Source organism: Rhinatrema bivittatum, chromosome 4 (assembly GCF_901001135.1).
Source record: "Rhinatrema bivittatum chromosome 4, aRhiBiv1.1, whole genome shotgun sequence".
Lineage (NCBI taxonomy): Eukaryota > Metazoa > Chordata > Amphibia > Gymnophiona > Rhinatrematidae > Rhinatrema > Rhinatrema bivittatum.
Genome location: NC_042618.1, coordinates 311,581,166 through 311,596,223, shown reverse-complemented (window position 1 = coordinate 311,596,223; position 15,058 = coordinate 311,581,166). Strand labels below are relative to the sequence as shown.

The 15,058-nt window shown below is 44.7% G+C and overlaps 1 protein-coding gene across 1 annotated transcript in view; it reads right to left on the bottom strand.

Annotated features, from left to right (window-relative positions):
- The window catches only part of LOC115090769 (myosin-16-like), a 292,772-nt gene that overhangs the window by 157,201 nt on the left and 120,513 nt on the right, over positions 1–15,058 (bottom strand). The window contains exons 8-9 of the mRNA XM_029600261.1: positions 14,215–14,332; positions 10,435–10,562 (exon numbers count right to left, since the gene is read on the bottom strand). Coding sequence (XP_029456121.1) covers positions 10,435–10,562; positions 14,215–14,332 — 246 coding nt within the window. The remainder of the gene's footprint in view (positions 1–10,434; positions 10,563–14,214; positions 14,333–15,058) is intronic.

Here is a 15,058-nt window from a genome sequence, read left to right as displayed (position 1 = left end):
GGCCATGCCATGGATGTTCCCACCTCTTTCCGGACGTCCATGATTGGAGTCCCCGCTGCCTTCCAACGTCCATGGCCGCTGCCTTGAGCGCCTGGATGTGGAAGGGAGCAGGCCTCTGATCATGGACGTCCGAAAAGAGGCGGGAACGTCCAAGGCAGTGGCTATGGACGTTGGAAGGCAGCGGGGCCTCCGATCATGGATGTCCCTGATTCCATTCGGTGTCCATTCGATGTCCATGCGGAGTCTGTTGGAAAGAAGCATCTATTAGTATGCCATTACCTGCTGAAAGTGTTGCCAATCTTCCGACAGATATCCAAAGGTACCGCTGTAACTGCTCTGTCCTGGGCTGAACCAAAAATAAAGGGACTTTCTTATGCGACTTATATACACGTCCAAGGAAGGATTATGACGTGGCGGGATAAGTTTCCAGATCGATGAAAAGTTTGGAATGTTTGGAATGTAATATTTTCGTTACATTTTCAAAATGACATTTCCCGTTCCATTGAAATGACATGTATGGAAGCAGCACACCCTGGATACTGTATAGGAGTTCCATAACGTCCTATACAGTAAAATCGATTGCGAACGCCTACTGCTTGATAGGCGCGCCTTTGGTGCCGCTTGGATTTGCGTCTAATTTGAATACTGAATTGAGCGGATTGTGAACCAAAATGTGAGTGTGTCAAATGAGCGGGCGCCGTGGACACTGCCGCACTTTATTTTACGCGTTGGTACTGTATCGGCCTGAAGGCAGATAAGGACAGAAACAGTGACAACAAAATAATAGGTCCTGACAGCACATAAATTCACAGAGCCATCAACACTTTTAATCACTTTGTCTTTACATCTTTCGTGACACAACAAACATATATATATCAAGTAACTGCTTTATACCATAGCTTTGTTTATTTTAATGTGTTAAATTTTATGGTTTTTTAAAGTGGTTTGAATCATTTGGCCCCAATGTAATAAGGTGCACACAGCTGTGTGCACATTTTTATACTTACATTACTCTTGGTTTAACAAGGAGTTTAGTACATAAAAAACTGCACAGATGTGAGTAAAACTGCACATAAATTAGTGCACCTCCATGCAAATCCAATGTTTGACACAGAATATTCTCGGCTATCTGCTTTTTAGCTGTTCTAAAGCTATTTGGCTATTTTAGCTGGATAACAGTGAAAAATCAGTGCTTATCCAACTAACCTAGTGCCTCATTTACCAAGCATTTTTCCCATAAACACTGAATGGGAGAAAAGCCTTAGTAACTCAGACCCTTAGCAAATAACTGGCTCTGCCCTGGAATATTTTCAACCTGCCCACAAGCTAGCTGGATAAAACATTAATTATCCTGCTGTCTCAGGGCTGGTCTCCATGGCAGGGGTTTTCAAATCCCACCATTTATCTGGCTAAGTCAGAACTTAGCTAGATAAACAGTACTGAATATTGGCCTCGATTATTTTGACAGGGTTTGGCAAACAAAACCAAAATAAATATTAAATGAACCAAAAATCCCAAGAAAAAATAAAACAAAATGTAAACATGAATCAAAATAAACATTTTCTTGCTGCACGTCTCTACTCCAACTCATGTTTTGTGCGCACAGCTTTTAGAAGTAGAAATCATATTTTTTCCACATAACAATGCACATGAGCCATATTTTATGTCAGTTATTTCCCATCCCTCTCTTAGATGCACATCCAGTTTGGTTGCTATCTACAATAATTATGTATGACATTCATTTGCATACATTGGAGTCCCAGGGTATGCAAATCTATCTCATGCATATGTAACCCTTACCCGGAGTGTTTAGTCCCAAGGGCATACAATCACATTTATAACCTCTGGGGCTGCTCTGGCTAGTTGACTCCTTCCCAGCTCGACTCTTGATCCCTGGGGGGGCGGATTCTTTCTAAGGGAGGAGACTCTCGCCTAAGGCCCAGACAATGAAAGAACATTAGTGTTTCCCTTGTGTTTATTTGTAGATGTGGCATCCTCTGGAGGGAGATGCTATGGATAACCAAAATAGGACCAGATGCTGGGTGTTAAATAATAATTTACTGATTGGTTTAAGGCAAATAAAAGTCCATCTTTAAATACTGGTGCAGTTACAGATGATGTCTTTACAGATAGAGTGTTTCTCTGTGGGTAGGTGTCCTTTTTCTTTCAGCACACTGGTTGAGCTTCTCATGGTGGTATAAACTGTGCACTGAAAGCACTCCCAGCGGCTTATCCGGGATTCCTAGGTCAGGGGTCCCCTACTAGCATATCAAAAGTCCTACCTTACAGTTCAGCATCTTCCCAAACACCCAGCCCTGTGTCCTGGTCCCAAATTAGTGGAGAATCTGGAGAGTCTCCTTGCTCTTCCGTGACTCTATTAAGCTACTCTGAAAGGGTGACTCCTAGGGTTGAAAAGTCTTTGGATGGGAACCTGCTGATCCAGCCAGGCTCTTAGTGAAGAGGGATGGCTTAAAACCTCTTCACAACAAAAAAGTGTATTTCCTTCTTGAAAAACAGGATACATTTTGGCCATCAAAAATCTTGCCCACCTAGGGAATAGAGTAGTACTCACGGATCTTCAGTCCTCTAGATTGAAAGCCCTATTGACCCAAAGGAAATCCGGCAAAAATCTATCTTTCTAAATACTTAGGGATTCTCTGGCAGGTTGTGCACAAAGGCCAATCCCCTACAAAAAAAAGGAAACCTGATGAGACAGGAGGCCTCAGCACGGAGGAAAAACTCCTACATCTTGTTTCCCTGGTGTCTCTCTAAAATGAAACTAGCCACACCTTAAACCACAAAATGGCTGGTTCTAAAGGGCATGAGTAACCAATCCCTGCTCTCCTAGGTTGGAGGAAGATGGAACGGATAGGTCAAGATGTTTTAGAAACGGGAAATGGAACTAAAATATATATAGTGATGGACTGGGAGGTCTGGTCACACATATTCATTGTAGCAATCCTGTAAACCCGAATGGTTAGCTGTACCTTTAGGAGAGGGTTGGGAAACACTGTTTATGCACTATAAGAATATATTTTGAGCACATATTTGGGTTAGCGTGCCTTTTAAAAAATTCCCGATGCATTAATATGCCATTAGGGGTTAACACTTTCTTTAGTGCATGGGTAAAGAAAATGTGCACTGAAGTTCAGTGCACGTTTTTTTTTACTCGCGCCTTATTATATCAGGGTCTTTGTGTTAACACAACTGACAGAACCTGAGTTTTCAGCTTTGTCCCCAGAGTTTTAACCTGTGATGCAGTTAATAGGATGGGAGAGAGTAATGTTGGTTTTTTGCTAGGGTGAACTGGGCAGTTGCCCACGGTGCCGTGAGACGAGAAATGCCTTGAGCACTGCCAGCATCAGGGCTGGCATAAAGGGGCAGCAGTGCACAACTGAGTCAGCCAATGAAGTCATGCAGCCTCCCCCCCAGTTGGTGGAAGAAGCAGGATCAGGGAGGTGAAGCATTTCAAGTGCTTCGAAGGGGGGCAGAGAGATGTCGAGAGAGTATATGGGGGTCAGGGGAGGGAATGTGGCAAGAGCTTTCTGGGGGTCAGGGAGGAATGTAAGTAGAGTTTCAGGGAGGATGTGGGAAAAGCATTCCAGGTTTTGTGAGGGGATCATTGTGTGTGTGTGTGTGTGGGGGGGAGGTTCAAAGGAGAGCTTTATCATGATCAAAGGAGGGACAGAATGTGGGGAGAATTTTCTGGGAAACAAGGGAGAGAATGTGATTAGAACTTTCTGGTCATGAGGAAGGATGTGGGGAGAGCCTTCCATGGTTCAGGGAATGAGGGGAGATCATTATGGGAGTCGGGAGAGGGAATATGAGAAATCCCATGGTTTGCTGAGCTCTCTCTCTCTCTCTCTCTCTACTACTTCCACTTGGAGGCTGTTTCCTGCATTTATCACCCTCTCTGTAAAGAAATATTTCCATAGATTATTCCAGATTTTACCCCTTTTCACCCTTATCTCATGATCCCTTTTTCTAAAGCCTCCTTTCTATTAAAATAGGCCTGGCTTCTGTGCATTTATTCCTTGGAGGTATTTAAATGTTTCTGTCATATCTTCCTTTCCTCTCCTTTCTTCCTTAGATCTTTATGTCTGTCCCATATGCTTTATGATTTTAATTTTTTAATTTATTTTATTTTTAAAAAATGTGTATTTCGCTGATCCACAAATCTTAGTGGAGAACAAGCAATATACATAATGTGTTGCGGGAGCACCGAGGAGCGATCCCGCTTCCGGGAGATGAGGTGTACCCTTAGGCCTTGGCATTCTGTTGTGCGCAAAGGCCTTGGCAACCTGTGTGCTGGGACGAGTGGACTGTGCCCTTGGGCCTTGGCAAACTGGGAGAGGAGCTCCGAGGACACGCGGAGGCAGGTGAGATGGAGCCTTGTCTGGGTGGAAACTGGAAACCCAAGCCCCCGCCGACCTGCACGGCCTCCGTGAGGCCAACCATGCAAGGTTGGTCTCTGAGTAGTCCTCCGACCATTCCAAGCCCTTTTGGACCTGCCACTAGGTAACGGCAGAGGCGGCAGGCCAGACAGGAGGCAGAAGTGGATGAGGACATCTGGCAAGCGTGGACACTGGAGAGAGTGGAGCTGGAGAAGATGACGGCTCAGGGTTCTGGAGAAGATGAAGACTCAGGCGTTCTGGAGAAGACAATGGACGCAGGGTTCTGGAGAAGATGAAGACTCAGGATGCTGATGGAGATGACAGAAGAGGTAAAACAGAGTGAAGGTTACCGGCCTGACTCATAGCGGCAACCACCTTGGGCTGAGCTTTGGGAACCCAGCGTGATCGTCGCACCTGACAGGTCATTCAAAGGAAGATGAAACCTCCGACCTGGCGTGGAAGATGCATCTGAAGGTTGTCCTGAAGTTGAACTGAGGATGGCCCACTAGGAGGTAAAAATCTGAACCAGGACATCTGAGGACAGCAGTAGACGAGGACATCTGAACAGGCTAAAAATGTCAGGCCTCCATGGCGAAGGCTCGGGACATCCTCTTTGGACTTCCAGGACACTCACTGAAGGGCAGTGAGGAAGAGCGAGGCAAGGACATCAGCGGACTCTGGACCATGGAGAAGGACTGATGAAGGACGTAGGAATCCTCGGCCCCGATGGAAGGAGTTATCCCACCGAGCGCCCTTCACACCCCAGCAGGGGTGGTCACGGGCCACTTGGACCACTGCGTGCCCTACACAACCCAGCCGGGCTGGTCACTGACCACACAGGAACGGGACAGCACGGAGCTTTGGCAGACATCTGGATGACAGGAACATCAGGAACATGGACGACGAGGACATCTGGACCTAAGACGGACTTCGGAGACATCGGGAGACATGGCGGATGACGGGACAAGTCGAAGGACATCTAGTGAAGAGACCAGGAACAAACAACGAAGGATCCCATGAAGAGAAGTGTATGCCAGGCAGGAGCAGAAAGCAAGGAGTCCTAAGGAGGATTAGCCCCTTGCCAAGGCAAGGAAGAACTGAAGACAGGCCCTTCTTATAGGGCTGAATGAGGAGACACCTAGGGAGGAGTTCAAGGTGGGGCCCGGGGCATATCCAGCTGCAAGCCCTTTAAATCTTGAAGAGGGATGTGGCCTCACCCCTTAGGAGGAAGGGGCAGGACCCTGGACAGCGGCGTCCCTGCTGCTGAGTGCAGGAGCAGGTCTGGGCCGTGGAACAGGCCCTGACGCTGGAGTGGCAGCGTCCGAGCCGTGAAGAGGCAGCTGGGACCGGCTCCTTGCCACAAGTGAAGCCGGGGACTGCAGCCTCCGGGCCGCGGAGCTGGGATAATGGCAGCGACTCCTGCTGTGAAAGCAGGAGACTTCAAAGCGGCCTCCAGGCCGCGGAGGAGTGGAGACAGCGGCTGCTCAGGCCGTGAAGCTGGAACAGACGGCATCGGGGAGACAGACCAGCTGGCTGAAGGAAGGTGAGAGGCTGCCCTTAGCTCTGGCTGCGGGCAGAAACACAACATAATGCATATTCAGATCAAAACTGAACAACAAAAACAAAACATATAGATCTACAAAACTAAAACCAAAATATTCACAAAAAATATAGTAATAAAATAATTGTACAAACTAACACAAATGAGAAATCTACAAACATAATTACAACACAAAACCAAAAACAATATTCTACAGAAAGAGGATTGTTAAAGCCCAGACTATTTATTAGTGAAGCCACCCTGGCAACCTAGCCAAAATAGTGGAAATTGTCAATTAGTAAAATCCAAAGAAAATAAATATGATTTTAGCAATTTTCTAAAATGTAGCAGATCACTTGCCATCTTTATGGCCTCTGGGAGGTCATTCCAAAGTGCTGGGCCTGCCATGCCAAAAATGTATTCACAAGATTCTTTTAAGTGAACCTGCTTGACCGAGGGCACGTGCAGCAGGCACTTACCAGAAGATCAGAGCAGACAAGTTGGACAATGATTCTTTAGTACTGTGGCAAGGCAAACAGGCATAGTGCCACTGAGAGATATAAAGTTTAAAGTTAAAATCATACATTTCACACACCAGTGAACTGGCAGACAATGTAAATCAGCCCACACAGGAAAAATATGATCATGAATGTGTCACCGGCTTGGAAGCGTGGACCCTGGGACAGCTGACAGACACGGCCAAGGTGTGGTACAGAATCAAGAGGCAGATACGTGGTTAGGCAGCAAGGTTAAAGCAGGCAGAGTCCATTCAAAACCTGTTCATCAGGCTCCTGCCTAGAGGAGCGAGTTTCCTTTTGAAACCCTTTTTCGGGGAATATGTCCAATTCCAAAGGGCCATAAAATAATTTCTTTACGTGGGCTGGCTCCTCAGTCCTTTCCCCAACTCTTCTGTACTCAAGGATGGATTCTTCTCTGTGAGGGGAAGGTTAACCTTCTGGGTCCAAGCAATGGAAACCTCCTTTATGTGTGTGGTACTCTTGCTCTTTGGGACATGTACCTGGAAAAAAACAGGCTGGACTGACTGGATGGGTGTTCAAAATAATATTTACTGATAGTGATTTTAGAAAAATCAATAAAGTGAATAAATAAATAAAATGTCCAAATGCGTCCAGATTCCTTGTCTTTGGTGTAGTACACATTTAGCTGATGTAGCCCTCTGTGGTAATGGCCCTTCATACTGAAACTTGAAACTGTTAATCCATCCATGGTTTGGAATGAATGTATGTTCCAAGGAGGTGCTTCTCGGATACTGGAGCTCAAGAATGTTTGTCTACCACCAAGGGGATGCTCAGAAACCACCCCTCAGCAGTGGAGGGCTCTGATGGAACAACACTAGTGCCATGCAGAAGGAACAGATCAATGGCAGTCTGAGAAGCTAATGCAGGTGGTGGGAAAACCCCACCTTAATCTTCTAGATCACCATGCTGCAATGCTAAGAAGGAAAAAACTAACTAGGCTTCCAGGGGAAGGTTCAGAGCCCTTTCTGAATACAGTGTTCGCACCAATGCCACCTTAGATCCACTACTAAATAAATAAAATGTTTTAAAAGTGTCAAAATCTATTTGATAGGAAACAATAACAGTTGCAGTGGTGATTTTTTTATTTTTTTTTATTTTTATGAAATTTTAATTAATACAATCATTCAATCTTCATTGAATCCAAAAGAACAGAGTGTACATGATTCTTAAGTTGGGAATTCTCCCAATTAATATATTAAAGAAACATAATAAACAAGAAAAAGTTTTATATCTAAATCATGTATCCCTAATTACAAAACAATTTTAGGGGAGATCCATTACTAGAGCAATATTACTTCTAATATATTTTACCAAATACAATAAGAGGTTACAGAGTAAATTTTAAACTTAAACCAACTATTCGGAAGTTGATGTACTATGCGCAATTCCTCGGTTCCATTGGGCTTCCAAAAATTTCTCCAATTGCTCTGGGTCATAATAGACAAATCTTGTTCCATCTACTCACAGAATACACTTGCAAGGAAACCTAATTGTTAATTGAATGCCAAACGTTCTTGCCTGATTTGCCAAAACCAGAAATCTTTTGCGTCTTATCTGAGTTTCCTTAGAAATGTCCGGGTAGATCCAAAACTTTTGTCCCAAGTAAAGAGAGGTTCTATTACGCAAAAACAATTTTAGAACATTATCTCTATCCGAAGATAGTGTAAATTTAACCAGAAGAGTGCCTCTCTTTTCAACCTGGGAGCTATAGGAAGTTTCCAGTAATTCAGTTACATTCAGTGACTCTGCTTCCACTGGTTGGTTTTCCAATTCTCCTTTGTTTTTCCATGATAAAAAATAAACTTTCAATAATGGTGGAAAAGTTTCAGGTGTCATTTGTAATATTTCCTGAAAATAATTCTTTAATTGCTCTTTCGTGGAAACCATTCTGCATTTGGGAAATTTTATAATTCTTAAATTTGTATATCTAATAGAATTTTCTAGATTTTCAACTTTCTTACTCAGCTGCGTTTCTCCATGTATAATTGAAAGCTGTACTTTTTTATTTGATTCATTTCTGAATCAACTTTCTCCAGACTCTCAGTATGCTGACTTAATATTGGATTCATATTATAAGACAACGTTTGCGCTTCTCTTATGGTTGTAGTTAAATTCGCGATAGTATTTTGCAACAAAACAATTGCTTAGCACAATGAGTCCATTGTAACAGATTTTGGTTTCTCAATCAACGAATAAGGTGTAAAGGTTACTGCTTGAAGCAAAGATGGTCCTTGTAAGTCCTGGGTCCTCTGGGATTGAGCCGGCTTCCTTTCTGCAACAGCATTCACTTCGCCGATACAGACTCAGCTATCGCTGGATTGTCCTTCCACTTGAGGGGAGGAAGTTGTTGGTCCTCCTGCCTTTCCTGGTGCCACCATAGCCCCAATGCTCCCTCCTCGATCGGGCTCGCCTCCAAGGACGCCATCCGTCGATGCAGTAAGCCAGGGTCAGTGGTTGTTGCAACGCTTGTCGGTGGTAAAGGAGTAGTTGGTGCCCCGGGACTAAGAGAAACTTCTCCCATGAGTGAAGGTGCTTGCTCTCCATCTATCGCTCTCGCAGGACTCTTCGAGGTTGTTGACTCTGTTTGTGGGTAGAAGCCTGCTATCGTGGTCTGAATTAGCGCGGGTCTCACGGGGGTCGAGGCTTCCTCTCTGACTCTGAGGCATCATCAGTAAGAGGGAAAAAGGGTTTAGCAAGACAACGATTCAGGAGCTCCTAACACCAACTCCTTTCATGCCAGCGCCATCTTGGATCGCCCCCCCTGCAGTGGTGATTTGATGCCAGATCATGCCAGGTTGCAAATATGGAACCTTTTGTCAAACCTTTCCCCATTACAACTGAAGTGGAAGGTGAAGGCCACTGCTGTCAAAAACTAGTACCTTTTTGTATTTTTTAGAAAATTATTTCTGGGGAGCTACATGGCTGTCACAGTGCTCTGACCCAGACTTAAGCTAGCCTAGAGGACTAGTCAATGTATTCAGGTAAAAGTGCTCTGAGGTGAATAAAACGCCTGTGTCAAAAGGAGTTTAGCTGAATGAATCCTTCACACAGGAAACACTGTAACATTGGGGTCAATTTGCAAAAGGTTTAAACTAGCTAGCTCCAAAAGTTAGTCAGCAAGGCCTCTTCTTTTCAAAAGTTTCCCCTCACTGACTAGCTAAATTTGCTCATCTAAATGTACAAGATAGCTGCATTTAGCCTTGCAGAAAAAGGAGATACTCTGGCAGTGTTCCCAGGGTGGGCTTGTGACAATTGTTAGCCCTAGCAGCTAAGATGAGATGGACAACCCCAGGCAGACAAACTGCAATTCTAAATCTAGCTGGTCAAATTTTGATCCAAAAAAATGAGTTGTTCAGTTTCAGCTGAAAATGTGGTTAAATATAACTAGATAAAATTAGCCAGTTTTCTTGGCTGCTCAGCAGCTCTTTAAACATTGACTTCAGAATATCATATTAGATGATGACAGAAAAACAAACAAACCCCAGTAGCCCAGTCAAGCTGCCTTAATATTGCTCAAGCTATATTCCAGCTTCCAGCCACAGAGGCTTGGGTGCTTGAAGGCTATAACACCGTATCAGTCTGTTTTATTTATTTATTTAAAATATTTATATCCCACCTATAACAGTAATACCTGTGCTTGGCAGATTACAGTAAAAGCATTCATGATATGACACTATAAAACAAACCTTAGAACACAATACGAAAAAAAAAACAATTAAAAACATGATTATACAATTTCCTTACCCAACTGTACTACATAGAGCACTTTAAAAAAAATTATGTGAATGCTTCTCGAAATAAATGGACCTTTAGCTGTTTACAGAAAATGATCCCATCAGTGGTCAAACACAACATCAGGCACCCACCATCTCACCCTCAAGCCCTACAACAATCCAAGCAGCCACCAAAATCAGTGGGGCCACTGCCCAAACATCTAACCGCTTTGGCAAATGTGCTGTACCTTCGTTTCCTCTTCCAGCTGTTTTTTCAGGTCATCTATTTGGGACGTCAGATATACTTTTGAACGATTTAGCTGGCTCGCTCTGCAATCCTTTTCTTCCAGCTGGCGACTCAGTTCAGTGTTTTCAGCTGTGCAGAAACAGTGATGATTAGTGCTGTTATCTTGTTATATAGAAGGTAACTTTCAAATTGCCTGGATTGGTCATTTTCAAAGGAGCTACATGCATAAAGGAGGCATACCAGAGAGAAGGAGGTAAAAGTAATCAGAGCAAGAGAGAGGCAGCGTATGGATAAAAGTTTCATGATGAGGAAGGAAAAAGCTATAAACTTTGGTAAGGAAATTTGGTGGTGGTGGTGATGGGAGGGGGGTAAGAGAAAGAAAGTTAGATGTAATATGATGTATCTGCCAGCATAAATTAGTCCCACAATGTATCGCATCGACAGTTCAACAATATCAACCTAGGCGCTCACTCCGCTAGGTCTCACAGTTTCTCCTGGAAATCCCTTGTTATGTCCCGCACTTTTGGAAGGCCACGAGCGCGGCCCCCTACCTCACCCGTGACGGTGACCTGCCGCAGGAACTCCAGGGGAAACCCCTGACCCGATGCCTGCCACTTTGGTGCGGGCTCCCGCCCTGGCCGCCGGTAGGGAGCTGTCCCTGCTCCTTCCTCGAGGCGTCCGGCTGCATTTCCTCCGCGGAGGAAATCCAAGATGGCCGCCACCATCTTTAGGCGCGAGGCCGTGCCTCCTCATTAGCTTTAAAGGGACATGATCCCTTTAACCAGGTTCAGCTGTTCCCTATGAGCCAGAGCAGAGGAAGTATAAAAGGAGACTTCCTCTGCTCATTCCTCGACTTGGCAACGTCCTTCGTTCGTCAGGTCTGCTTGCTTCAGTGAGTCTTCCTGTGCTTTGGATCCTCGTTCCTGTCTTGTCTTGGAGTTCCTGGTTCCTGACTTCGGATCGGCTAGCTGTGATTCCTGGTATTGACTTCGGATCGGCTAGTGGTGATTCCTGGTATTGACTTCAGATTGGCAAGCGGTGATTCTCTGGCGTGTGACTTCGGTTTGGCAAGTGGTGATCCCTCGGTGTGTGACCTCGGACTGGTAAGCGACGACCCTTTGGCACTTGACTTTGGACTCCTTCTTGACCATCGTCTCCAAGGGCCCGCCTAAGTCCCAGCGGTCCGGGTCCCTACGGGCTCCTCCCGGGGGGACCACGGGCTTCCAGGGATGAAGCTCCAGTCAGCCCTTGCCCCGACTTCTTGACCTCTCAAAGGTTCACCTAAGTCCCAGTGGTCCAGGTCCCTAAGGGCTCCTCCTGGGGGGACCGCGGACTTCCAGTGGCGAAGACACACTTCCTTTCTTCATCTCACGACTCTTCGTTTGCCTTCACAGTCACCTCTGTCTCCTGTGCCGAGGGTCAGCTGGTCACGTCTTCTGTTCTTGCCTCGCCACCTGACGGGAGAACCTACGGACCATCATCCCAAAGTATTCCATCGGCCCAAGGGTTCACAAGCCTGAGCATAACATCCCTTCTGCCAAAGAGATCCGATTAACTGAATCCAGAAACCAGATATTCAGGGTCACTGGTCCCATCCTGTGGAACAGCCTCCCAGAGGAAATAAGAGCTGAGAGGGATCTCACGAAGTTTAGGGAAACCCTTGAGGCTTATTTTTTTGCTATAGCCTTCTCCTTCTAAAATCCTAATGACTGATGGTGTTGCCTTGGCCATTTAATAGCCAGGGTCTGTGTACATGATGTTTGTAATTGATGATGCTTTGTATGTAAATAGTGCATGTGTAATAATGTGGTCTGCTTCAATTATGTACGTATAGTTGTTATCCACCACGATCTATGTAATGGTGGAATATAAATATTTAAAAATAAATAAATGAATGTGTATTATGATGTAAGATGAAATTTTGATTATAAATTGCTTTGATTAATTGAAAAGGCAGTATTATCAAGTCAACTAAACTAAACTAAATGGGCAAATATCACTCCAATGTAATGGGACTGTGAAGATCAGAAGTACACAGGTTTTCCTTTTTTTTCATTTATGAAATTTTTTTTGTCAGCAGATGCCATTTTGGGATGGGGCAGAAGCGTGGTTCCTGGCGCGCGCACATGGATGCGCCGATTTTATAACACGCGCACGCCAGTGCACACATGTTATAAAATGTGATGGTCGCACACACACGCGTGCCAGATTTTAAAATCTGTGCACGCATTTGCAGGCAGTGCGTGCGGGGAGGCGAATTTTCGATTAATATGCGCGGCAAGACAATCGGGTCTCCCCCAGTTCCCTACCCCCCCTACCTAAACATCCTCTCTCTTCCCCTCTCCTCCCCACCCCCTAAACCTAACCTATCTTTCCCCAAATTTTTTATTTTCTTACTGCTCCTCTGGAGCAGCAGTAATCTGCACGCGCCGGCTGGCTGCCGGCGCAGACTTCCCCAGAATAGCAGCTAACTGCTGCTGTCCCGGCCAGCCATTGTCTCAGCCTGCGCCTTCCCTCCCAGACCATGCCCTTGTCCCGCCCCTTTTTCATGTCCCTACACTTGTGCGTGCACCGGGGTTTACACACGTGGCCAGGCCCAATGTAAAATGTGCGCTGCATGGGCAAAGCCCGGCCACCTGCATAAACCCTGGTTTTTAAGCACATAGGCCTTTGAAAATTCAGCCATTTATGTCTAAAACTGAAGAAGATCCACATGAAGAAAAAACTCGTGCTCAAACAGTGCAGAAGCAGAGCGAGAGAGAGAGAGATCTGGGTGGTGTTATTCTAGATGTGATATCTGAAGCTGAAAGACTGGATAAGGTTACCCAGATACATTACTTCTAGCATTCCTAAAAGAACCAGCCCACTCTGATAGGCAATGCAATACAGTAGATTTTATAAAGCTAAGATCCCTTACTTCTAGTGTCTTTTAGGGAATAATGGTCCAAGTTACTAAAATAAGTTAATACACTAATGTGTATCAATGGCAACAAATATGTTTACATTAAAATTTATGTAACAAACTACCTTGTAAGGTGGGAGAAAAATTAATGAGCTTGGTCACAAGTAAACTTATTCAAAGTATCTTATTAATATTAAAACAAAATAATGCAAATGATGTTAAACATGATTTGTTTGAACCCTTCTGTTAATGTAAAGAATTAACTATACCTCAAGAAATTGTGTAAACTTTTGATGAGGTCATCTGCAGACTAATACACCTGTCGATGTTCCTACCAGACACTATCCCCTCCATGTGTTTATCTGCTCCTTATTTTGTGGTTCTCTGGGAGCAGAGCTTGAGGATTTTGAGAAAGATAGGAGGCTTGATTTTTTTTTGACAACTTTTCTTTGAACTGAGTCTCCATCATCAATCCAGAGTGGAGGACACACATAGGGCAACAGCACAGCCCTCTAGCATCTTGGATACAATGGTGTTTTCTTAATCTGTATCCTTCACTGAAGCTGGGAGACCTGAGGGTAAAATAAGGCTATGGTATTAAATCCTGAAACTCTAGGGCAAACCTAGAGAATGTGCAACTATGGACCCAAGGGGGAAGCAACTCTTTTTTAGGTTTGGTTCTTAATAATTAATTCAGATATTCCCATTTGGAGTCACAAACTACAACATTTAACCAGGCAGCACCAAATAAACTTAACAGAAACACAACATGAAAGAAAAAGCTGAGAAGTGAGCCCACGCCTGCTGGATGGCAAAGGCTCAGCAGAGAGAGACAACAACCCTGCAAAATACTGTAATAGGTAAACCGCACTCTCTGACCTGCCAGTTTATTTCTCTGCATCTTTTCATTGCTGATCACCTTCTGTAGTTCTTCATTTTTATTGTTTGCCTCCAAGAGTAAATCTTCTAACTTATGAATTTGAGCCTCACTGCTATCCTGCAAAAAACAAAATTACCACAAACATTGTCATTTTTCTGTGTGTGGATGGTCAATGACGGAATTAGGGTTTTGGCGCCTCTAGGCATCGTTGGTGTTGTCGTCCCCTATCATCCCCCGCCCCCCAACAGGTTGGACAACAGGGAGCAGAAGGTGTAAGGCACAGTCTCCTAGTTTCCTATGGCTGCTCAAGAGTGGATTCTGTTGTGGGAAAATTTTAAAAATTCAGAAGCAAATTGGCAAAATCTTTCAAAGACTCCTCAGGATTGAACTTGCAGCAGATCTTGGATCTGAACTGAGCTGAAGGCACATTCTCCAGAGATTACTTACCTGTCTTCACAACATTCAAAGACAATGTCTCCCAAGAGTCATAGAAAACAAAGAGGTAGATTTTAAAAAGGTTGCTCACACAAAACCGGCCATAAATATCGTGTGCGGGCCGCGCGTGAGCAATGTGAATTTTAAGAATCTGCGAAGTATGTGTGTGCATTCCCATGTGCACATCAAGAATAAGGGGGTGGAGGGGGGGGGGGGGGGAGGGAATGGGTGGGGCATGGGCCTTTGGGGCGGGGCTACAACTTATATGTGTCACTCCAAAATTTTAAAAAATTTGACCATGACATGCGTCTGTGTGTTATCCACGTAACTTTGCTGCAGGTCCTGATGAGGAGCAAGTCTAGAGATCTCGAGTTTTAGGGCTTTCAGCACAGTGTGAAGATTTGGGGT